General features: G+C 49.2%; 3 protein-coding genes and 1 pseudogene across 3 annotated transcripts; 2 read left to right on the forward strand and 2 right to left on the reverse strand.

Moving 5' to 3' along the window:
• Positions 1 to 7,360: 7,360 nt before the first annotated feature.
• LOC136497458 (cationic peroxidase SPC4-like) lies at positions 7,361 to 8,858 on the reverse strand. Its single transcript, XM_066493260.1, has 2 exons — positions 8,561 to 8,858; positions 7,361 to 8,451 (listed from the first exon to the last, which is right to left on the reverse strand). The coding sequence occupies exons 1-2, from the start codon at positions 8,807 to 8,809 to the stop codon at positions 7,702 to 7,704; spliced, it is 999 nt and encodes a 332-aa protein (XP_066349357.1). The 5' UTR covers positions 8,810 to 8,858; the 3' UTR covers positions 7,361 to 7,701.
• Positions 8,859 to 10,863: 2,005 nt separating this feature from the next.
• On the reverse strand, positions 10,864 to 12,694 carry LOC136497457 (PI-PLC X domain-containing protein At5g67130-like). Its single transcript, XM_066493259.1, has 4 exons — positions 12,399 to 12,694; positions 11,761 to 12,310; positions 11,434 to 11,657; positions 10,864 to 11,263 (listed from the first exon to the last, which is right to left on the reverse strand). Exons 1-4 carry the CDS (start codon positions 12,642 to 12,644, stop codon positions 11,060 to 11,062), a joined length of 1,224 nt encoding a protein of 407 aa, XP_066349356.1. The 5' UTR covers positions 12,645 to 12,694; the 3' UTR covers positions 10,864 to 11,059.
• A 3,427-nt stretch (positions 12,695 to 16,121) lies between these two features.
• LOC136498487 (probable receptor-like protein kinase At1g49730) lies at positions 16,122 to 18,906 on the forward strand. The gene is made up of 6 exons (XM_066494410.1): positions 16,122 to 16,326; positions 16,768 to 17,319; positions 17,410 to 17,688; positions 17,996 to 18,257; positions 18,336 to 18,388; positions 18,475 to 18,906. Exons 1-6 carry the CDS (start codon positions 16,209 to 16,211, stop codon positions 18,600 to 18,602), a joined length of 1,392 nt encoding a protein of 463 aa, XP_066350507.1. The 5' UTR covers positions 16,122 to 16,208; the 3' UTR covers positions 18,603 to 18,906.
• A 2,502-nt stretch (positions 18,907 to 21,408) lies between these two features.
• Positions 21,409 to 23,529, forward strand: LOC136496280 (uncharacterized; annotated as a pseudogene).
• The last annotated feature ends 1,923 nt before the right edge of the window (positions 23,530 to 25,452 follow it).

The following is a 25,452-nucleotide window of genomic DNA, read 5'->3' on the forward strand; positions in this document are numbered from 1 at the left end:
AGGGTTTTTCTTCGCAAACAACTTCATCTAAGGAGTCAGAGAAGTCGAAGAAGTCATGTTCTAGATTTGCATTCAGGGAACCAACGAAGGATCTATATTGATTTGAAAAAACTCCGCGCCACCGAGGGTCCAAATGTTTATGTGGATGCTGACTCAAGGACGGATGCAAATGCCGAACCAATCTGCAGCGAAAGAACATTGTGCTAACGACGTTGTGTGAAGTGTGTGAGCAAGTCCCTCTGTCCAAGCACGGGTGCTTGCCGGTGCACGCCTTCCACTGTCGTGGGCGAGTCCAGGAATGGCTCTGCGAGGTGTGGCAGTGGCTGACACCCCCCTTCATTCTCCTGTCCAGGCATGGACGCTTGCCGGTGCATGCCTCCCACCAACGCAGGTGAGTCCGGGAATAGCTCTGAGCGGTGTTGTCGGTGCGAAAAGTGACCAACAAGTAAATATTTATAGTTTTGTCGTGCGTTGTGATCGAATGTGGCCTAGCACTCAATGACACATGATTTATACTGGTTCAGACAACGTGCCCTACGTCCAGTTTCAGTCGGTTGGTGACTTTATTCCTGAGCCCAGGTGCTCAAAGTTTGTTGTGGGGTTACAAACGAGTAGGAATAAAAAGGGAGGTGTTAAAGGCCCGGTCGGACTCTAAACCGAAGGGCAGAGAATGACAGGTGCTCTAAAGTGCGCTAAGTATTGGAGCGTATGCGCTATGTAGCTTTAGAGTTCTAGAACTATTGAGCTGTTCGAGTCCTCGGGTCGTTGAGTCCTCGAATCGTCTAGCTTCTCTTTTCGGGGGAGAGCCAGAGCAAGCCAGAGAGAACGTCCCCCAGAGAGGAGAGAGCGCATCCCCTTTTATAGCTGAAGGGGATGGCCTTACAAGTCAGAGAAAGATAGAATGGATACGTGTGCTACCTAGTCTTATTGCCCACGCTGTCAGGTACGAGACGGTCGTCGGCACCCACAATACTGTTTATGTCAGACACATGTGGCAGGCTCTACCGTGTTCACCTAGTACGGCAAACGTCGGTGCCTACAATACTGTTTGTACTCTGACATGCCTAGAAGGTTGCATAGTACCCGTCTGGCATGGCCTGGTGGCACTGTCCTGAAGGTGCACAGGGCATGGCAGGGTATGGTCCTCGGTATTGCGGTTGACTTGAGCGCCTTACCTTATCTGCTCTACCTGATCCCTGGGCCCTCAACAAGCAGACGTCCCCGATCGGTCGTCCCCAGTTGGCCCCGACCACGTTGGTCGGGGAAGAACTATGAGCAGAGGTCCGACATATCTCTGGTTAGAAAAGGAGATCAGAATCGGACCTTGCCCCCACCTTGGCCAGGGCTTTTGGTCCGGGACCGGATTGTTGTCCCGGCCTGTCATTATGTATATGGGCCGACACGGGAGGCGAGCGTTGTTGCTACGTCGTCTGCTAGTCTGAGTTTTTGCAAGGAAGCGGGTCCATTGGGGACCCCGGGTTTATGAACCCGATAGGTGTGGTGATGGCCGGCACCCTCCCCTCTTTGTCTAGGCATGGACACTTACCGGTGAGTGCCTCCCACCATCGCGGGCGAGTCCATGAATGGCTCCACGTGGTGTCGTGGCGGCTGCACCCCTTCATCTAGGCGTGGACGCTTGCTGGTGCGCGCCTCCCACCGTTGTAGGCGAGTTCGGGAATGGCACCATGCAGTGTGGCAGCCCCCCTCACAGTGCAGCTACCACCGACATAAGGCTCAAATAAAAACCTTACCAAGCTTGGCCAACGATGATTATGTTTTGTCATCATTCCACCTCCTTGGAGGCATCATCGAAGAGCTCATCTGCCTTACTGTGGTAGTCTTTGCATTTCGCTATTATATTTGTGGTTTCTGCCACTCTTTGCCCTGGTGCTGGGGCATCTTATTGTTGTTGTTTTTCCTCCTCAACATTGTAAATTATAAAATGAGCCAATTTGTCAATATACATTCAAGTGGGGAGTAATCCCCCTGTGACATTAAAAATAGCTGCTGCTTGCCTGTAGGAGAGAAGCGGAGCAATGGAGAGCCAGACTATCGAGAAGGAGAATGGATCAATGGTACACGATCTTCTATGATGCGCGAGGACGCTAAGCTAGCCAAAGAGTGGCCTGTAAACTCCATTTTTCTCAAAATGTAAACATCTTGTAAACATTACTATGGGCCGCGAGGGCCAAATAAAATTCCATGTGGGAAAAACTCGCCCCACCCCTCGTGAGAGTAAAAAAAGTCATGTTCTAGATGGCTTCATCACTCATCATCTATATGTATACCTAATAATAAAGAGGCAAAATTTTAGCCCATTTTTTTCATCCACCTCTTCCCGACTAACTCCATGAATGTGAAAACTATTGTTATTCGTCTCTCGACAACTCTTATATTGTATATATAACATATGGACATATGTTTTTTAGGTAACTTGAATAGCTACAAATCGAAATCTGAGTAGATTTCTGAAGAAATTAGAACGGGAGATGTCGGTGTTTTCGGACCACCGATGAGTAAATTTATATTTGCGCATCTGGCTCAGATGGTGTGCTCGGAGGACACAAGGGTTTGTACTAGTTTGGGTGGAACGTCCCTATGTCTAGTTCATTGTTGCTCGTGTTACCAGCACTTGGTTTATAGTAGGGGTTATAAATAGGCGAGAGAGGGAGAGGATCCCAAGTCTCTGGTGGAAGGAGTGAACGGGTGCTGAGAGCTCGCTTGCCGCTCAGCCATGTGCTTGTGTCATGCTCTTGTCTCCCCCCCATGGGGCACCCTGCCTCTCCTTTTATAAGCCAATGGAAAGCATGGGTTATAGAGGAGGAAAAGGAGAAGAACGAGAGAGAGAAGAAGGCTTCCAGGGTTGCTGGGACCTTCTTCTCCTTCATGCGGATCCCACCGATCCTATAGATGTCAATAGGGATGGCTCCATGTCGCGGCCCTATTTGTCACTGGCGCCATGCACAGGCGTCATCTGCTGGTCATGGCATTCCACTCTGTCCCGGTGGACATCGTGGTTAATTGACGCGCCTGTCAGCTTCCGTATAAGGATTAGGCAGAACAACACTGGCACGCCCAACACTGTTCTTGATGTGAATGCCCATGTATGGCCCATCATGGCCATGGGTTACATCAAGGCGTGACAGCCTCTTCCCTGGCGTCAGAGTTTTGACCTAGGCCCATACGCTTGGACCTAGAGTGGTTGGCGGCAATATGGGTCCCCGTCGGATGAGATGGAACCCGCGTCCTCAAAGTCGGGTGAGACAGAGCCCGTGACCTTGGGCGAGACGGAAAATGCGTCCATGGGGTCAGGCGAGACGGAGCCCACATCCTTGAGATTGGGCGAGATGGACCCCGCGGCCTTGAGGTCGGGTGAGACGGGACCTGCATCCTTGGGGTCAGCGCGAGACGGAGCCCGCACCCAAGGGGTTGGGCGAGACAGAGCCCATGGCCTCGAGGTCGGGCGAGACGAGCCCACGGCCTTGAGGTCGAGTGAGACGGAGCCCATGGCCTTGGGCGGGATGGGACCTGCATCCTTGAGGTCGAGCGAGATGGAGCTCGCGGTCTTGGGGTCGGGTGAGACCTTTTAATATGTCTCGAGCCATCCGTTGAAGTCAGCATAGACCCTAACTTCCTTACTTTGGGTATCCCTAATATCGATGCCCGACAGGAGAGGAGACGAGAAAAAACATAAACTAACGGTAAACCTACCGCACGCGTAGGGGACAGAACAGGAAACAAATGATAAGGCAAATAGAAAACAAAAAAGGAAATAGGACAGAAAACTAAACCAACGGAAGCGAAGAAAAAATGGAGAAAGAAAAACGTAAAGGAGAAGGAACCAAAATCAAAACGACGGAGATGCGAACGAAACCCAAAAAAGAAAAAGGAAAAGAAAAACACACTACTACCAGAAACGCTTTTCGTGGCGGACGAATTTGCTTTCCTGCAGCGGGCAAACGTGTCCGCCACCGCGTAAAGGTCACAGTAAATCGTGGCCTTTCTACGGCGGGCCGCTTTGCCCGTTGCGGTTAATCGATTTACCGCGGCGGGCACATTAGGACGCCTACCGTGGTAAATCATTTAAAAAAACAAAAAAACCTAGGAGCCCACCGGCGAGCCCATTCTCAAGCCTGCCAACGAGCCCGTATGTTCCCAGCCCAACCCACCGACGCACCCGTTCCCACCTTGCTGGATCCGCCCACCACCGCGGTCAGGGAGCTCCTCCGCATCGGATCCGCCCACCACCTCAGTCGAGCGGCCCACACGCCACGGATCTGGCGCCATGGATGGACCCACCACCGGATACGCGCCGTGGGGGCTGGATCTGGGCCATGGTGGCCAGATCTCATCGTCGTCATCTGCAAAGGAAGAGGGAGAGGGAGATGAAGGAAGAGGGAGAGGGAGGGAAGTGCTGTACCTACCTCCATGCGTCGCGCCACCGTGGATCCCCGCCGGAGTAGGTGTCGCCGCCATGGATCTGGCCCCAGCCATCGTGGATCTGGCCCCAGTCACTGTCGTCGTCGTGGACGCCCCAGCCGCTGCCGCCGTGAGGAGGGAGGGGGAAGGCCACCGCCGTGGATCCACGCTGTGTCGATCCACGCCATGGAGAGGGAGGGAGGAAGGCCGCCGCCGTGGTGAGGCTAGATCCATCGGGGACGCCGTGGTGGACGCCGCCGCCACCTTGCTGTGGCAGTCCTTGCCGCCGGCCACAGCGCGCACCACCGGGTATGCCCGCCTTGCAGCGCCATCACCGGCGTCATGGGGTGGAGAGGGAGATGGAAGCTGGCCGGAGGAGAGGGGCGGCGCGCCGAGACGGTGTGAGGGAGAGGGGCACGAGTGAGAGTTGGAGGAGAGGGAGCAGGGGCGTCGTGTGGATCTGAGAGGGAGAGGGAGCCGAGAATCGCGATGAAGGGGATCAGGTGCTCACGGAGGCGGAGGGAGGGAGTTCGGCTGTGGCTGGGAAACCGTAAGTGTGCCTATTTATACCTGGAGTGGCTATCGGGCTTCGTCTTGGGCCGGTTGGGCCAGGCCATTTTCCGTGGCGGGCCTTATAACGCGCCCGCCTCGGAAAATCAATTTATCGAGGTGGACACCTTAAAATGCCTGTCACGGTTAATACCTATTAACCGTGGCGGGCATTTTAAGGTGCTCGCCTCGGTAAATTGATTTTTCGAGGCGGGCAAAAGTGCCCACCACGATAAATAAAAAACACCCGCCTCGGTAAATCGTGGGATTTACCATGGCGGGCTAAAATAGGCGTCCGCCTCGGTTAAGTTTTTGGGGTGTCTCGCAAAATCATTTCTGTAGTAGTGACAGAAAAGAAAAAAGAAAAAGGAAAAGAAAAAAGAAAAAAAAGGTAAGAAAAGTTATGAGAGGATTCAGTCAATTTCTTTTCTATTTCGATTAGGATTCCTATATTCAACTTGCTAGTGTTTATAAAAAAGAACGATTTCTTCTCTATGTAACTTCACTTACAGAGTCGTTTCATGAACATGGAGTTTGTCAAGAAACTAGAACTAAAAGGGTGTTTGGTTCACTCCTAACCTCCTAAATTAAGCTACTTATATTTAGTCACTTTTATCCAAATACTATGACTAAATGGGACTAAAAATACATTAGCCAACTAGTCATCCAAGTGTTCTAAATGGGACTAAAGCCCACCTTTTAGTTAGAATGTCTTAGAGCATCTCCAAGAGTTTGCTATCTCAACTTGGCATCCATATAATTTTGGCAAAACAAGAAAAAATAGCCTACAACAGTTTGGCAAAACAACTTGGCATCAATAGCAACTTAGCAAATCTTCCCTCCGCGCGCGCAAATATACGCGCGTGTATACGGCTTGGCATCCGGGGCTCTTCGTTCTTTTAGCGGAGCTCTTCGTTCGCTTAGCGGGCCTCTTCGTTTTGTTAACGGGTTTTTTTATTTTACCAAGTCAAAAATGTCAAACTCTTGGAGATGGATTGTTTTTTTACTTGGCATATAATTTTGGGAGTTGGTAAATCACAAGATTTGCCAAGTAAAATTTGACACTCTTGAAGATGCTCTTACCTTTTAGTCATTTTAGATCTAAACATCCTGATTAAAAGAGACTAAAAGACTTGTTTTAGTCTCTTTTTAGTCCACCAAGTCAAATAAGAGATGACTAAACTTTAGAAGCTGGTTTAGGTGGCTAAACGTGCCCTGAACTAAAGCGTTGGAGAAGTCTGCCAGGGCTAAAATTAAAATACAGACGCCGGCGCGTGGTCGACAAGCTGCAGGACGACCGGAGGAGGCCGGGTCCGGGTGCATGCATGAGCCCCAGTGCCCAAGCCAACCTCGATATATGTGATGTCTGCCACTGCCCAGTGCCCACTGCCCGGATAATAATTAACAAATTCCCTGCATGTGCTTTATGGGTGTGTTTAGTTGAAGAGGTAAAAATTTTTATGTTTAGTTGAAGAGGTAAAAATTTTTGGGTGTCACGTTGGATGTGTCGAAAAAATATTAGGAGGGGTTTTTGGATACTAATAAAAAAATAAATTATAGAACCCATCAGAAAATTGCGAGACGAATCTAACGATACTAATTAATCGGTCATTAGCACACGTGGGGTTACTGTAGCACGTAAGGCTTTTCATGGACTAATTAGGCTTAAAAGATTCGTCTCGCGATTTTACCGAGAACTATGCAATTAGTTTTTTTTTCGTCTACATTTAGTACTTCATTACATGTGTCCAAACATACTCTTTTTCTGTAGGAGGCAAAAAAAAAATTTTGGAAACTAAACAGGACCTATATTGTGCAGTGTAGTCTAGTATACGAAACTGCTTGCCACTTGTTGCGTACGTTATTGCTGGTAAGGTTTTCATTTTCCTATGCATCGCGCACGTAGGCACTTGATGTTGTCTCTGGCCAATGCAATTCATTGACCCTCGCTCGCTCTCATCAGCTAGCGTTTCCACTTTTTAGTTTCAAAAAAAGAACGTGCCATTGCGGGCGTTGTTGCTCGAGTCGCTTTTCACATTTAATTTCTATATGAATAGTCGTATATGCGAGTGGATCAAAATGAGATGATGCCGGTTAGTGATAAGCTTACCTTTATTAGCTTAAAAAACTGACGCCATTTGGGCTGCTTGCTGGTTACACGTTCTGGTCATGCATGGTCCCGCCACAAATTTCTTTACTCTCTTTTTGTGGATCGGAGTTCTTTTCGTGCTTAACGTTGTTTCTGAGTGCGATAACAGGCTAGCTAGCTAGCACGGCTACAGGTACATCGGTTTGCAATGTTCCGTTTTAGCGGCCAAATTAGCTGATTAAAGCTGCCACACACATCTATCTAGTAATAAACAAACAATAAAGAAAATAAAGAAAAACACTAGAAAGACAAGCTTATATTTTCCCTAACGTGATGCATGCATGATGCATCGATCTGGTCTGGCTGGGCATGCATTCATGATTCATCAAACTACTAGCGTTAAAACACATATGCATATTGGAGTACAACTACAACATGCATGCCGCGTGCTAACCATGCACGTACTGGCATTATTACACTACCGATCTCGTCCATCCATCGATTCAAGCTACCTACTACTACCTCACTGATGGCTCACTCAAAGCAAACTTAACATGAAATAAGAACGTAGTACATACACCTACTAAGGTGTATAGGTGCATAGTAGCATGCATGCGAGATCATGCATGCATGATGTCTTATCATCAAGCGGAGGCTGCAAAGCCGATGAGAGCGCTGACGTCGTCGAGGCTGACGCGGCCGTTGGGCCTGAAGCAGTTGCGGCGTATCTCGCCGGCGGCGGCTGCCTTGATGCTGCCCAGCTTGACCATGGACTTGGCGAACTGGTCGAAGAAGGCGCCCTGGTTGCTGGCGAAGGCGGCGACGAAGCGGGCCGTGCGCTGGTCGCCGGCGAGGCCCTGGTCGGAGAGCAGCACCCCCTGGGTGCTCCTCAGCGCGACGAAGTACCTGTTGTCGAAGGCGTCGGGCGTGATCACGTCCAGGCTCTGCTTCCCGGTGCGGCCGGCGGAGCAGTTGGCGGCGAGCCTCCGGGAGAAGTCGTCGTTCCCTCTGATGAAGCTGCAGCTGGCCTTCCCCACGGTGTGGCCGCCGGAGAGCGCGACGAGGTCGGCGGGGTCGGCGAGCCCCCTGCGGCTGAAGGTGCCGAGGAGCGTGCTCACGTCGGAGAAGGGCGACGGGAGGGTGTTTACCTCGGCGTTCGTGGCCGGCCTGAGGCTGTCGGTGCGGCCCTGGGGCATCGCGATGGACGGACCTCCGGCCAGGCTGACGGCGTCGCGGGTGGCGAGCGCGATGATGTCGGCGCAGGAGACGGTGGCGCCGCACACGGCGTGCACCTTGGCGCGGATGCTCTCGATGAGCTGCAGCGCCCGTGGCTGTAGAGAAGCGTTGGGACCAAAGGACTTCTCGCCGTCCAGAAGGATGGAAGCGTCGCACCCCTAGTTTTATTTGTATTCGTTACATATACATGCATATACAGAAGCGTTTTTCCTTTGTAAGTTTGTAACGGAGGCTTTATATATGAAGAGGAGGAGTATGAATATGAACCTGGGGGAGGCAGTCATGGAAGAAGATGCGGAGGAGGCCGGCCGTGACTTGGACGTCCTGGCCTCGCTCGGCCTGCACGGCGGCGCGCACGATGCCCTCCAGCTGCGGGCACGACGCCGCGTGGAAGTCCAGCGACAAACCACCGTCAGTGTCAGTCACCAGCTGAAGATGAGGCGGCACTGCGGCGACGGCGGCGGCCAGCAGCAGGCCAATGGCCAGGACGGCACTACACACCCTTCTTGCCGCCATCGTCTTCTACTACTAGGCTAGGCTATGCTGCTACTCCAAGAGTGTGCCTTCCTCGCGTCGAGCAGCTCCTTTTTTATAGCCAGCTCATGCCGACCACCAGACCACTGCTAGATTTTTCTTCTGCCTCCTAGCTAGTTCCACCGTTTCAAAATATAAAGACTTTGGGCGTTTAAATTTGGTCCTTGATCTTGATGTTTGTTTGACGGGCAACTATTGGCTAAATAACCATGTGTATTAAATATGCCATCTTAAACTTCATGCTTGATCGAAGACTGAGCCATGGTTTTCACTAAATACTCCCTTCGTCCAAAAAAAAGTATAATTATAAACTGGGCAAGTGGTTGTTCAGATTTATACCTAAAATTACATTGTATTCTTTTCTAAACCCGCAGTAATTAAATTGACCGGCATTAACTGTGTCACGCCACAACCTTGGTGATCAAGTAGTTGAGTTCCATTCTTAATCTGTCTTAAAAATATCGTAAACCCTTATATTTTGAGACGGAGGGATGGTACATATACATGCATGCCTTAGGTTGCTTACATTTCGTGGATAAGAGCGACTCCAAGAGAAGACTAAAGCATCGATATGATATGTGGTTGTTGCGACAAGTCAAGTATGCTGAGGTGTAAATGGATTGCCTACTTTTTTATCAACTTAGCATTTTGATGAGCTTGCATTGGCCAGTTCGTTTATCTAGTTAATAACTCAATATGTGGTATTATATAGAGCCAAAAGTCTCGATTTTGTATTAAAAAAACTAATGCTTTATAATTGTGTCTCTTTCCCTCTCATGCATACATGGTCCCTGCATTGCGGTAAATAAAGTATGCAACACCATAAAGGGGTGGAGTGCCAAACAGAGGAGAGTAACCATAGTAAAATGGCCACTGTCTGTCTAGCGCAAATGTATATGCGTGTTGGAACCTTTAGTTGGTGCATGCATATCATCCAGGCATGTGCATACAGCGCGTTTCTCGGCTAGCTAGCTCGTGGACCGACAAAAAGCTATGCATATGCTACATCAACTAGGGATGGTACATATACATACACAAGCATTCCCCATGGCGTGGCGGGAGCTAGATTACTTTCACCATATCACTGTCACCTTCGACGACGAGAGCGGTCTACTAGATTTTCTCAAGTAATTTTTTATTTGATTTGTTGGTTAATTGGTTCTTATATTTTTACTGCTCAGCTGTGTGACAAATGTTGCTGCATAAATGAATAACTACGAACTTCTCCCCTGATTACTATGTCTAAAGACATAAACTATAATTAGTCAAGAAAATGCATAACCTATTTATACAAATGCCTTACCTTTTTTTTGTATAAACAGACAAGAGAAAAGCTTCAAAAATTACTAGCACGAATGCTGGCATATCTTGTACTATGAGAAGAATAAAGAAAAGTGGAGGATGTCCAAGACATTATTTTATTCCCGTTGCGATACACGAGCACAATCTTAGCATACATAAGAGCTACGACCGGTAGGACTGAAAAAAGACGAAACTGAAATCTCGAGCCCTTGGATATGAGGTGCGAATGAAATACTCCTAGGTACTACGCTAACCACGGCACGTCAGCACCTCATCAGCTCTTCCGATCCGGAAGAAATCAAAACCCTAGCCGCAGCACAACGTAATAACGTCACGTCAGGTCACGTGTGTACCCATGCATTTGAATTTGAATTCGAATCGATTGACCGAATGTTACTCTTGCATGTTATATATACATCCTACTGTGTGTTGTATCTCGCAGACCGCAGACCAGAGACCAGAGCATGGCAATGCATGTTGTTCCAACTGCATATATCCATTATTATATTGTCTCATTGTCTGAAAGATCAACTGCTTGAATTTATCTTCAAAGCTTGTGTACGTTTCGTAGGTGCATATGGCTTATTTTCAAAGCTTAAGTACAGACAATGCAGCCGTGCACTCGATGGGACATTATATTAAGCCGCCCCTGGAACGTCACAGGAAGAGATAGATAATGGAGGGCAATATATAAAATTAAGCTCTGCACTGCACCATCACTCTTATGGCAAACCTCCCTTATATATGCTTGGGGTGCCATCACGCTTACATATGTACACACACACAAAAAAAAAACTTGACAATGCTATTTGTTTTTCAATGAAATTAATTTTTGATCCTGGATCTAAGAATATTCATCAGTGAGCAGTGAGCACTAGATAGGCCTCTCTCATGGATATTTTCAGGCCAGGTCCAACCTGAGGCCGCCTCTTAACCAGTAGTAGAGTAGTAGCTATTAGCAGGCCCAGGAGAAGCGGCGGCTGCAAAATCCGGTGCCGGGGCAGGAGACGGTGAAGAAGCCGATGCGGGTGCCGGAGCAGAAGACGGCTTGCAGTAGGTGATGCTGTCGCGGCCACACTGGAGGCGGCCGTTGGCGACGTCGGTGGCCAGGGGAGCGCCGCCGCCGTTGCTCCTCTGTGCATTTCATCATATCATTCAGGCACGCGACAGGGGAGCGTGGTCAATGTATACATATGCATATACATATGCATATACATATACATATACATATACATATACATATACATATACATATACATATACATATACATATACATATACATATACCAATCGACATACAGTACCATGTAGAAATCGACGGCGATGTAGTTGGGCCATCGGTTGGCGGATGCCTGGTAGCAGGCGTTGAGCCTGCTGATGAGCGGCGCGGAGTTGTTGCTGCAGGCCCAGCTCTGGCTCGGGTTGCTGGTGAAGAAGTTGAGCAGCACCAGCGACTGGGCCTTGGAGTCCATGGGCCGAGACTCGGACCGCTTCGGGCACCCGCCATCCGACATGCCCTCGCTCCCATCTGCTTGTTGGATTGTACGCATGCATGGAGATGGAGTCCCAACAATTGATTCCCAAATCTAAACAACAAGACGACGACGACGACTGATATACGTTATACGTACATTGGGTTTCCACGACGTAGTCCCACTCGTACGCGAGGCCCTCCGTCCCCTGCTTCCCTTTCTTGGACGTGAACACGATGAGTCGGTGGTTGTCGGCGATCATGTCCTTGAGCAGCGGCCAGTCACCATCGCCGCCCTTGCTGGGGCTGGGCATCAGGGACTCGGGGAACCAGTACTTGGACAGTCCGGCGGCGTTGAAGGCGTTGCTGAGGGACCCCGGCGCGGCGTAGTCCTCCAGAAACACGGTGACCACCTCGGACGGGTTGGCCTCGAGGAACACCCGGACCTCCGTGAGGACGCTCAGCGCGGGCACGTAGGCGGTGAATGGCAGGCACCGCCCGTGGAAGGAGTGGCAGAACCAGACGGCGTCGTTGAAGTCGTAGGCGTCCAGCATGAGGCCCCGCACGCCGTTCTTGAGCTGCTCGCTCACCGAGTCCTCCTGGTTGGGCGGCGAGATGATGGCGGACCCCAGCGGCGACTTGGTGCCCACCACCGCGAACGAGTTGTGCGTCGTCAGCCACGAGTACCTGTTGAAGGGGAGACCCGTGCCCTGCATGCACGGTGCATGGATGATATGCATACACGACGATGCAAGAAACGATCGACGAGACGACAGGACAACAGTAACAACAACGTACGTGCGTCTTGGGGTCGATGGGCGTGGTCCGCGCGCACGTGGCGGGTCCCGTCCCCGGCGGTGGCACGCAGGTGGTGCAGCGCAGCCCCTTGCCGCAGCCGCCGCCGTCCGAGGTGGACGACGCCTTGCACGAATCGCCCACCAGCGCGGCGCCGGACGCCGCGACGAATAACGAGGCGGCAATGGCAATGGCCGTTCCCAGCACGAGGAGGAAGCAACGCCGCCGGCGGACCGTGGCCACGGCCATCGTCTATCGCGCGCGCGCGTCCCGTGGGTCCGGCCGATCCGTGTTGCCAAGGGAAGGAAGGGTCCGGCACGTACGGCCGTGGACAAGCTATAGCTAGGGCCGGGCAGCCTGGCACGGCGTGTGTTCAACCGGAGGACGACCGCGAACCATGCCTCCTCTGTACGTTACGTACCATGCAGTGCAGTGCAGCTGCCCGCCAAGAATAGATAGATAGATAGATAGATAGATTTACTTGAAATATTCTTATTCTGTGGAGTAGACACAGCCTTGCTGATGACTTGTCGTCAATGTGATTTTGCCTGATCTGATCCAGAGACCAGAGTGGAAGGCAGAGAGACAAACACAGTGGGTCAGAGCTAGCATTCACCCAGCCCTTTAATAAAATCATTACCGTACGAATAGATAGATAGCTGTCCGTCTCCCCGGCCGGCTGGGTGAGAATGAATGATTTAGTTATCCCTAGCTAGTCCCCTGTTCCAATTCCAACGAAAACGAACCCAACTAAGCCTTGTTTAGTTGGCGAAAATTTTTAGAAAATGATATTGTAACACTTTCGTTGTTATTTGGCAATTAGTGTCCAATCATAGTCTAATTAGGCTTAAAAGATTCGTCTCGTGAATTTCGTTTAAACTGTGCAATTAGTTTTATTTTTTATTTATATTTAATGCTTCATGCATGCGTACAAAGATTTAATATGATGGAAAATCTTGAAAAATTTTGTAAAATTTTGGGAACTAAACCGGCACTAACCCAAGAGGCAAAGATCAGACGATGTATAGTCATATATGCGTGTGATCAGATTCAGGGCCGGGTAGATTCAATTCATTCCGGAATTATATGTATTCAGTTCAGGGTAGCAAGGGCAGAGGGAGAAACGACAACAGCAAGCAAACATATATATTCTAGTGCCTTGGTGGGGTGTATGTTGGGTAGGGGCAGCGTGCTGCTGACACTGCTCTGCTGCCCTTTTTCGCTCCAACTCATCAGTTATAGAATAGTATTTTTCTCTCACAATAAATTAGTTAACAGTATTTTTTAGCATGGCTTTTCAGCGAAGCCAACGGAGACGGATGGCATGCATGTGCAGCGCTGATGATCTGCCGAACAAAAGAAGCTTACAAGCAGCAGGCGCCTCGATCATATCCCCTGTCATTCTAATCCTCTACCGTATCGTCCTATTACAGGTTGAGGTTGTAGCAGTAAGAAGCAAGCAGTTTGCATTGATTCTGTACTCTGTACACAATCTTATTTAGCCTGTTTGGTTGGCTAGTTCGTTTCGTTACTGGTTCGTAAAGAAGTACTGTTGGCTGGTTTGTGTGAGAGAAAAATACTGTTCCGACTGGAAATTTACGATCGTTTATGACAAGCCACAACCAAACGAACAGGCTGATTAGGATAGTTCCAACAGTGTTGTAGTACAATCTAGCGCTACATTTGTTCGTATGAGCCTCGGATTATGAGGGAAGGCCGTGCTTGGAGCGTAAGAACTTTAACCAAATTAGACTGGTTTTATGTGAAGATACTGTGACGTAAGAATTTTAACGAAATTAGACTGGAACGTAGGAAATTTTCACATACGAAATTAAACTGATTTATGTGAAGTTACTCTGTAAAATTTTCAAAAAAAGACAAAATAGCCCTCCCTAATTAGATCCAATCAGTGGGGAGCCTCTCATCTTTGATGCAATATACTGTATAATGCAACTACAGTCCAGACTCAAGTACTCCCTGCAAGCAGGTGTACGTATCTGTCATCACGCATCATCCTCCTCGTACGTACGTATCATCTTCTTGTTCCTCCGTCTCCTCTCCTCTCCTCTGCACTGTTCCTTTCTGAATGTGTCATTCGTTTGTTATACGATCGTGGATTATAATCTGGAATAGTATTTTTCTCTCACACTAAACCAGAGCACGAGTAGTAGGAATAGTATTCAAATTAGGTTGTTGTCTGCTTGCATCGGTGACCACTAACTGGTCTTAAATTCTCACCGTAACTAACAAAGTGCTCAAATAACACCGTGTCATTGCACTATGAGTTGAGTGTAGCTCAGCTTGTTATGTCCTGTGGCAGAATCTATTCATTCGAATTTAAGTACTTGATTTAAATGTCGGTGCTCATATTTTTTAGATTTGAATGGTGATGTTTTTTTTTCGGTGATAATCGACGAAAGTGTGTATAAAGAAAATAACGCAGGCGTTGGAATTCCTTCCCCTTCAATTCTCCTCTCTGCTTCCTATCTCTGCACTCCACACCCACCACCATCTCCCCTCACCTTCTTCACTTTTAGTAATTTCCTGATCAACACCTCCGCCACTGACTTGTCTGTACCCTCCATCAAATCTTCCCTTTCCAAATTTCTCCGCTACTTTTGAAGCGATTCTTTGTGCCATCTTCCGTTCTTCGGTCTATATACAGCCTGTTCGGTTGGCTGGTTCGTATCGTTGCTGGTTCGTGAAGAAGTACTGCTGGCTAGTTTGTGTGAGAGAAAAATACTGTTCCGGCTGAAAATTTACGATCGTTTACGACAAGCTACAGCCAAACGAACATGTTGATTAGCTTGTTATCCTAGGTATAATGCATCCCTTTCTCTAAATTAAGTGTTTTATTTTATAAAAATTAGATTTTTATTCTGACCCCTATAATAGTCTTGCACAAAACCAATCCTCATTAAGTTCTGGCCTCCGTATGTTTTTTTTTTTTTAAAACAAGCGAATGAGCGGCTACTTAGACATCGATTCCTCTTAAAAAGACAACCATCCTTGTCTGACGAAGATCTCCACAACCATAGCATCTAATCTCCGACACATGACAAGCCCACTTTAGAAGTTAGTACAGTGTATTGCTCTCCTGCAAGGTACTCTAAACGTGCCCAATAGATTGCTCCGAAAATAACTTACAAAGGAGTGTAATTTTTTAATGTCACATTATTTCTACGGAGTTAAAAAGACCAACAAAACTTCCGCATCAACTCCCAATAATTATCACCCTTATAAATTGTGTGCAAATGGTTGGTTGGAATTTGATGGTAGACACTTTTTTAGGAAGAAGAGAAGAAGAAAACAGACATGATACGCCAAGTATGAGTAGGAGTACTATTTTTTTGTGTAGAGTGTACTCGTGGATTGCCATTATAAGTCATTGTGTAGAGTTGGAATTTGATGGTATAGTATTTTTTTTCTTCTAACAAATTACTCATATAAATTAGACACGACGGCTCGCTGAACTTGATGCGGAGCAGTGAGCAAGAAAGGCAGCCTCATGTCCTCACGTGAGCTGTGAATGAGGCTGTGACGGAGGGGAGGGGAGCAGCAGGGCAGGCTGCCGTGCCTAGGGTGGTGGGCGACGCTACAGAACCCCAGGGGAGGGGGTGAGCCACCACACGACATCCACCGCCCGCGGTCTACTCTACTACTCGTACGCCGGAAGCAACGCGAAAAACAAATCATTGTCGATCGCACCAGTCGCCGCCCCAGCGATCCAAAACCCCTCTTCGTCCCCTTCCCCACTCCACTCTCCACTCCACTCCGTCGCCTCCCCGCTCCACTCCCCCGCGCCGCCTCCAAATGCCGGCGCTGCCCCTACGCCGCTGGTCCTCCCCCGTTCCCCTGCTACTCATCCTATCGCTTTTCGCCTCCTCCCCTCTCTTCTTCTCCCCGAGCCCCGCAGCAACCGCCGTCGGAGGTCAGCCCCTTCCTTCTCTCCTCATCTATTGCGTTGCATATGATGAATAAATCGCACTGTTTGTGATCCTCCCGTGATAGTGTTTGTTCCTGGATGTTTGGGGATCAGAATGCAATGGTTATTGTAGGATGTATATGATCTACATAGTGACCCGCACTTGCTTTTCCATGCTACTCGTATGTGTCCGATTTGATTCATCCTAGGACGAGCTTGCTATGAGCTCCTATGCTGGACGATCGCATAAAAACAGCATCTTTATAGGAAAAACCACACATTTTACCCCCCTCGCTGACCTTGTAGTTGAGTCAATGCGGATTGCCCAACGGAGGCGATAAGGCAGTGGGGCAGTAAACATTGATTTTACCCAATTTGTGCGTGTCCTATACCTTACCTATCATTAGGCCCTTACTAAAAGCAGCGATTTCCTTTCTTCTTCCACAGATTGCCCTCTGGATTTTAGCTGGGCAAACTTCACATTAGCTGCGGCTGCCTGCTCTGATCCGACCCAGCGGGCGGCATGCTGCCGCTACATCAATGCGTTCGTTGCCATTTCCATTGCTCGCTACGCCAATGCCACCGGCAGGCTGGGGGTCCCTCCTGCCTTTGCGGAGATCTGTCTCAGCTCGGTGTCCGAGACGTTCAAGCTGCGGGGGATCCCCACCGACGCCGATGTCTTCTGCGGGCTGGGACCCAAGATAAGGGTCTCGTATCAGTGCGCTGGGCGGGATACCGTGCTGGAGATGATGCAGTCCCCAAACTTCAACGACGTTATCGGAAGCTGCAGGGGCCCTCTGTCGCTGGATATCACCTGTAAGACTTGCTTGAATTATGGCATCGTGTACCTCCATCGCCTCATCGGTTCAGACGATAATGTTGGCCTGAGCGTGTGCCGCAACGCGGTTTTTGTAACGCTTGCGACTCAAGAGGGTATTCTTTCATACGAAGATATCGTCAAGTGCTTCTTTGGTGTCCAGGGAATCACCACATTTCCAGGTATTGTTACTGTTATACTGCATTTTGACTATGTTCAATTCTTGACCACCCACACCCTGTGATTTTTGTCTAACTCTGGGAGCACACCAGGACCAGCATCTGTCACATCGACCCCAGCATCCTCTCCAAATGTCACTGTTGATTCTCCGGCTCCAAATATCAAGAGTCTTCCACAGAAACATCAGCAACACTACAGGATTACAGTTATTCCAGCGATAGGAATCGGTGTTATATTGCTTGCTGTGCTGCTGCAAATCGTCTTAGTGGTCCTGATTCGTAGAAAGAGCAGGGAATTGAAGAATGCTGAATTTCCTGCTCGGAATCCAGATAACACATTTCACCACAATCAATCCTGGAGATGCCCCGATGGTTTGTGAACATGCTTCCTTTCTACATAAGCTATGATTGTCTGTGCGTTCGCTGTCTCATCATTCATGTATATTGTAAACTGATAAGCTCATTATTTTCCAGTTCTTATGTAATGTTGCCATGGGCATCAAGCTTGTTGCAGGAAGCACTAACAAATAATAACAAAAACTGTCTGTTATATCTAATGTCGAGCATTGACTGATCTACTTTTGCTGAACCTATTGTATGGTAGAGAAAGAAAAAAACAAGCAGACTGTCTTATTTTACCTTTGTCTTTGATCCAAACCACTCTGTTTACCTTGTTCAGGCCAATCACCAATGTTCCAAAGGTACAGCTACAAAGAAACAATGAAAGCAACGGATAATTTCAGCACAGTTATTGGAAAGGGAGGATTTGGAACTGTCTGTAAAGCTCAATTCAATGATGGCTCTATAGCTGCGGTGAAAAGGATGGATAAGGTTTCAAAACAAGCTGAAGAAGAGTTCTGTAGAGAAATGGAACTCTTGGCTAGGTTGCATCATCGCCATCTCGTGACCCTCAAGGGCTTCTGTATTGAAAAGAAAGAAAGGTAATGTTATTTCCTTATCATCATTGCGTATTCTAAGTAATATGTTGTGACATGAGGGCTTACATTTGAACCTTTCAGGTTTCTTGTGTATGAATACATGGCGAACGGAAGTCTAAAAGATCACCTGCACTGTGTGTTCTCATTTGTTTCAAATCTTGTCTATGTGCAAAACATATATTTGAACTTCTCTTATGTGTTCTTATTTGAAATACTGCAGCATCTGGAAGGAAGCCGTTAAGCTGGCAGACAAGGCTACAGATTGCAATGGACGTGGCCAATGCTCTGGTAAGTTCGCCACTGCAAATTGAACTGCTACATGCCTTGTATTTTGTCCGTGCTTTTTAGTCAAAACACTGGAAAGTATTCTTTATGCCTTTAGTGTTCAACCAATCACGGCTCAAGTTGTCTGTCAATGTGTTTTAGTAACTACAGTATTTGACTTGTTTTATCTAATTGGGTTTATCTTGAAGCTCAAAACACTTTTCCTTAGTTTCTTTGTTCTTGCTTGCTTGATGTTAACTATACCCACTAAAATGGCATACAGTATCTGGAATAAAAGCATCGAGCTAGGAGACTAGACTACAGTTCGCACTGAATTTCTCATGAGAACAACATAACTAACCATGGCCAGTAGCATCAAATCTAGCTGCGCATCTGTCCTCCCTCCTTTCACCAAGAGCAATCATCCAGGTCCAGACCATCAATATAAATGCCATTAAGTTGCTGAGATGCCTTATCACTGTATCGAATTCTGGACAGTGGTTTAAGATATTTCTGGGTGATGCCCCATATCTGAAAATCCTATTTGAAAATCAATAAAAGAAATAATTCCTTGGTGTGTGCACGCTGTACTATATGAAGCATTTTGCACCCCTTCGCAAAGAATGGCCCTTGTCTTGAAGTCTTGTTTTGAAAATTGAATCAATAACTGTCACTGTTATGTGATAGTGCTGCCTCCCCCCCCCCCCCCCCCCCCCTCCTCAAAAAAAAATAAAACTGGTTTGATCCATAATACTAGCTGTGACACTCCAGTAGCATTCAGAAATTAGTATTGGCCAATCTTTAAAAAAAAAATGGAAGACGAGTTCAGCCTTTTTAAATCATCTGATGGATACAGTTCCAATTAATTATTACAAGGTTTCATTTGAATGAGATAACAAAAGTGGCACTAGGCTTAGCCACTTATCCTATGACTAAATCGCCACCCGTTGCTGGCACGACCTCCATAGCTATCTCCTGAACTGGAACCAATAGCTCCCCCTCCCTTCTGAAAGTTAGCCATCCTTATATGACTCGGGAAAATATTGCTGGTACTTTACTAATATGGGACATGCACATCTTTTATGGTTATATCAATGTAAGGTTGCTGAATAGAATCATAGACACATATTTTCCAGCTCATATATGTGCTCTGCTGCAATATTATTTTAAGCTATTGTGTTTTCCCTGAGGTTCTGAAGAAGTATAAGGGTAGTTTTGTGGTATTGAAGGGTGTCAAGGGCGCCAAACCCTTGGCTGGCCGGACCGCGGCTACGTAGCTCGTAGCCGTCGGTCGTCTTCTCCGGTGAGGTTATACCCCTCTACCGCAGGCTTAACAGGGAAGAGGAAGGTTAAGATAATTTCTTGACTTCCCCTTATTTGTCTCCAGATTACAAGTATAAATAGCCAAGGGCTAACCGAATTTGGAAGGCACTCCCTAATATTAGGGATTAGCAACCGCTAATCTAACTTCCTAAACTTAGCCACTCAGGGCCGATCCCGCACGCTCAGCCGCGCGGCGGACATCGCGGGCGCGCCTGCGCCTGGTATAGGCCCGCCCGTACATGACATCTCTCTCCGCCTCGAAATCCAGCTCGTCCTCGAGCTGAAATGAAGGGAACCGGGCGCGGAAGTCCTCCAGGTCCTCCCATGTAGCCGACTCCGGTGGCTCACCCTGCCATTCCACAAGCACCTGGCGCACATCCCGGGCCAGCCTTGCTCGGAGCACCTTGGCCGGGGCAGGTACCACAGCGCCGTGCAGGAGTGGTGGTAGCAGCGGTGGGGCGGCCGGCGGGGTGCCAACGAACTTCTTGAGGACGTCGACGTGGAACACATCGTGGAGGCGGGCACCGGAAGGCAGCTGGAGCCGCACAGCCACCTCATTGATGAGCTCTGTGACCTGGTATGGCCCTACGTGCCGCGGCTTCAGCTTCCCCGTAGCTGAGCGTGGGAGGGACGCTGCTGCCCTCTGCCGAAGGCGAAGAAGCGCCCAGTCACCGACCTGGAAGGAGACCGGCCTGTGGTGCTGGTCATAGACGCGTTTCTGGGCCGCCTGCGCCTGTTCCAGGCGATAGCGGACGTCGTCGAGGAAGGCAGAGCGCTCCTCCATCTCCTGAGCCACCGCAGCGACCCGAGTCTCGCCGGGCTCATAAGAACGGATGGACGGTGGGTCCCGGCCATAAACCACCCGAAACGGCGTGTCGCGGAGAGATGACTGGTAGGCGGTGTTGTAGGTGTACTCGGCCCAGGGCAGCCAGCGGAGCCACTGTCGGGGGCGGTCGCCGGTGAAGCAGCGCAGGTACATGACGATGACCCGATTGGCGGCCTCAGTCTGGCCGTCCGTCTGCGGGTGAAAGGCAGACGACATGTACAGCTTCGTCCCAGTGAGCCGCATAAGCTCCTGCCAGAACGCCGAAGTGAACACCGGATCGCGGTCTGAGACGATGGACTGCGGTACGCCATGGAGGTGAACGATGTCGGCGAAGAAAGCTTGGGCGACGGCCTCCGCGGTGTAGGGGGTGCGCGAGCGGAACGAAGTGGCAATATTTGCTGAAAACGGTCCACGACGGAGAGGATGACCGTCTTGCCCTGCACCTTGGGCAGTGCCTCAATGAAATCGATGCCGATGTCCGCCCACACCGCCGACGGTACCGGCAAAGGTTGAAGTAGACCGGCCGGTCGGAGGTGATCGGACTTGTACTGCTGGCAGGTGGCGCACGCCTTCACGAAAAGTCCCTGCACCAAACGACGCATGTGGGGAAAATGAAAATCCCGCCGGAGCCGGTGGAGGGTGCGGTGCATGCCCTCATGGCCGTCGTTGTGGACCGCGGCCACGATCTCCTGAAGTAAGGGTGATGCCGGGGGGATGTACGGGCGGCCGTCGAAGGCGACCATGCCGTCCACCAGCGTCCAGGGAGCCGCGCGGGTGGCCGCCCGAACGTCCTCGTGGATGGCGATCAGGGCGGGGTCCGTGGCCTGAGCGTGGCGTAGGCGCTCGATGAAGTCGAAGCGGGGCGCCGAAATGGCCAGCACCTCGCCTTCGTCATTATCACGGCGAGAGAGGGCGTCGGCGACGACGTTGGTGGCGCCCGACCGGTACTCCACCGAGAAGTCGAAGCCCAGAAGTTTGCCGACCCAGTGGTGCTGAGGGATCGTGGCGAGGCGCTGGTCGAGGAGGTATTTGAGGCTGTAGTGGTCGGTCTTGACGATGAAGCGCCGCCCCCACAGGTACGGACGCCAGTGCCGCACGGCCTGAACGAGACCGATAAGTTCGCGCTCGTAGGCGGCCAGCGAGCGGTGGCGAGGCGCCACAGGCCGGCTGAAGAAAGCCACCGGGTGGCCCTCCTGGACCAGGACCGCGCCGAAGTCGAACGTCGACGCGTCGCACTCGATGGTGAACAGCTTGGCGAAGTCGGGCATGGCGAGGACGGGGGCGGACGTGACGGCGGCCTTGAGTGCTGAGAATGCCGCGGCCGCCGCGTCGTCCCAGGTGAAACCCTCCTTCTTGAGAAGAGCCATCAGCGGAGCCGCGACCGTCCCGTAATGGTGTACGAACTTGCGGTAGTACCCAGCGAGGCCGAGAAAACCGCGCACCGCCCTGGGTGAGCGGGGGGACCGGCCACTCATGGACAGCCTGCACCTTGGCCGGGTCCATGGCCACGCCTGCCGCGGAGATGACATGGCCGAGGTAGGAGACGGAGGAGGCACCAAAGGAACACTTGGTGCGCTTGACGAACAGCTGATGACGGCGAAGCTCTTCCAGCACGGCCCGGAGATGTCGAAGATGATCAGCCCACGTGGTGTTGTAAATCAAAATATCGTCAAAAAATACCAAGACGAAGCGGCGCAGGAACGGGCGGAGGACGTCGTTCATCAGTGCTTGGAATGTCGCCGGGGCGTTGCACAGCTCGAACGCCATCACCAAGAACTCGTACAGGCCGTCGTGGGTGCGGAACGCCGTCTTGTGGACGTCCTCCGGGCGCATGCGCACCTGGTGATACCCGGACCGGAGGTCCAGCTTGGTGAAGAACTTGGCACCATGGAGCTCGTCGAGGAGCTCGTCGACCACCGGAATCGGAAAGGCGTCCTTGACGGTGAGCGCGTTGAGCGCCCGGTAGTCGACGCAGAAGCGCCACGAACCATCGGGCTTCTTGACGAGGAGGACGGGCGACGAGAACGGCGACTCGCTGCGGCGGACGATCCCCTGCTCGATCATAGCGGCACACTGCCGCTCCAACTCGTCTTTGTGCGCAGCGGGGTACCGGTAGGGGCGGACGGCCACCGGCTGGGCATCGGGCTTGAGCGTGATGCGGTGGTCGTGCGCGCGTTTGGGGGGCAGACCGACGGGGTCCGCGAAGAGCCCCCCAAACGAGAGCAGCAGCGCCTCGAGGAGGGAGTCCGGCGCTGTGGTGGCGCCCAAGGTCGGCACCGAAGGGCTGCCGATGCCGGTCCAGGAGACAGGATTAGTTTTATTTTTTATTTATATTTAATGCTTCATGCATGCGTACAAAGATTTAATATGATGGAAAATCTTGAAAAATTTTGTAAAATTTTGGGAACTAAACCGGCACTAACCCAAGAGGCAAAGATCAGACGATGTATAGTCATATATGCGTGTGATCAGATTCAGGGCCGGGTAGATTCAATTCATTCCGGAATTATATGTATTCAGTTCAGGGTAGCAAGGGCAGAGGGAGAAACGACAACAGCAAGCAAACATATATATTCTAGTGCCTTGGTGGGGTGTATGTTGGGTAGGGGCAGCGTGCTGCTGACACTGCTCTGCTGCCCTTTTTCGCTCCAACTCATCAGTTATAGAATAGTATTTTTCTCTCACAATAAATTAGTTAACAGTATTTTTTAGCATGGCTTTTCAGCGAAGCCAACGGAGACGGATGGCATGCATGTGCAGCGCTGATGATCTGCCGAACAAAAGAAGCTTACAAGCAGCAGGCGCCTCGATCATATCCCCTGTCATTCTAATCCTCTACCGTATCGTCCTATTACAGGTTGAGGTTGTAGCAGTAAGAAGCAAGCAGTTTGCATTGATTCTGTACTCTGTACACAATCTTATTTAGCCTGTTTGGTTGGCTAGTTCGTTTCGTTACTGGTTCGTAAAGAAGTACTGTTGGCTGGTTTGTGTGAGAGAAAAATACTGTTCCGACTGGAAATTTACGATCGTTTATGACAAGCCACAACCAAACGAACAGGCTGATTAGGATAGTTCCAACAGTGTTGTAGTACAATCTAGCGCTACATTTGTTCGTATGAGCCTCGGATTATGAGGGAAGGCCGTGCTTGGAGCGTAAGAACTTTAACCAAATTAGACTGGTTTTATGTGAAGATACTGTGACGTAAGAATTTTAACGAAATTAGACTGGAACGTAGGAAATTTTCACATACGAAATTAAACTGATTTATGTGAAGTTACTCTGTAAAATTTTCAAAAAAAGACAAAATAGCCCTCCCTAATTAGATCCAATCAGTGGGGAGCCTCTCATCTTTGATGCAATATACTGTATAATGCAACTACAGTCCAGACTCAAGTACTCCCTGCAAGCAGGTGTACGTATCTGTCATCACGCATCATCCTCCTCGTACGTACGTATCATCTTCTTGTTCCTCCGTCTCCTCTCCTCTCCTCTGCACTGTTCCTTTCTGAATGTGTCATTCGTTTGTTATACGATCGTGGATTATAATCTGGAATAGTATTTTTCTCTCACACTAAACCAGAGCACGAGTAGTAGGAATAGTATTCAAATTAGGTTGTTGTCTGCTTGCATCGGTGACCACTAACTGGTCTTAAATTCTCACCGTAACTAACAAAGTGCTCAAATAACACCGTGTCATTGCACTATGAGTTGAGTGTAGCTCAGCTTGTTATGTCCTGTGGCAGAATCTATTCATTCGAATTTAAGTACTTGATTTAAATGTCGGTGCTCATATTTTTTAGATTTGAATGGTGATGTTTTTTTTTCGGTGATAATCGACGAAAGTGTGTATAAAGAAAATAACGCAGGCGTTGGAATTCCTTCCCCTTCAATTCTCCTCTCTGCTTCCTATCTCTGCACTCCACACCCACCACCATCTCCCCTCACCTTCTTCACTTTTAGTAATTTCCTGATCAACACCTCCGCCACTGACTTGTCTGTACCCTCCATCAAATCTTCCCTTTCCAAATTTCTCCGCTACTTTTGAAGCGATTCTTTGTGCCATCTTCCGTTCTTCGGTCTATATACAGCCTGTTCGGTTGGCTGGTTCGTATCGTTGCTGGTTCGTGAAGAAGTACTGCTGGCTAGTTTGTGTGAGAGAAAAATACTGTTCCGGCTGAAAATTTACGATCGTTTACGACAAGCTACAGCCAAACGAACATGTTGATTAGCTTGTTATCCTAGGTATAATGCATCCCTTTCTCTAAATTAAGTGTTTTATTTTATAAAAATTAGATTTTTATTCTGACCCCTATAATAGTCTTGCACAAAACCAATCCTCATTAAGTTCTGGCCTCCGTATGTTTTTTTTTTTTTAAAACAAGCGAATGAGCGGCTACTTAGACATCGATTCCTCTTAAAAAGACAACCATCCTTGTCTGACGAAGATCTCCACAACCATAGCATCTAATCTCCGACACATGACAAGCCCACTTTAGAAGTTAGTACAGTGTATTGCTCTCCTGCAAGGTACTCTAAACGTGCCCAATAGATTGCTCCGAAAATAACTTACAAAGGAGTGTAATTTTTTAATGTCACATTATTTCTACGGAGTTAAAAAGACCAACAAAACTTCCGCATCAACTCCCAATAATTATCACCCTTATAAATTGTGTGCAAATGGTTGGTTGGAATTTGATGGTAGACACTTTTTTAGGAAGAAGAGAAGAAGAAAACAGACATGATACGCCAAGTATGAGTAGGAGTACTATTTTTTTGTGTAGAGT

This window comes from Miscanthus floridulus, chromosome 12 (assembly GCF_019320115.1).
Source record: "Miscanthus floridulus cultivar M001 chromosome 12, ASM1932011v1, whole genome shotgun sequence".
NCBI lineage: Eukaryota > Viridiplantae > Streptophyta > Magnoliopsida > Poales > Poaceae > Miscanthus > Miscanthus floridulus.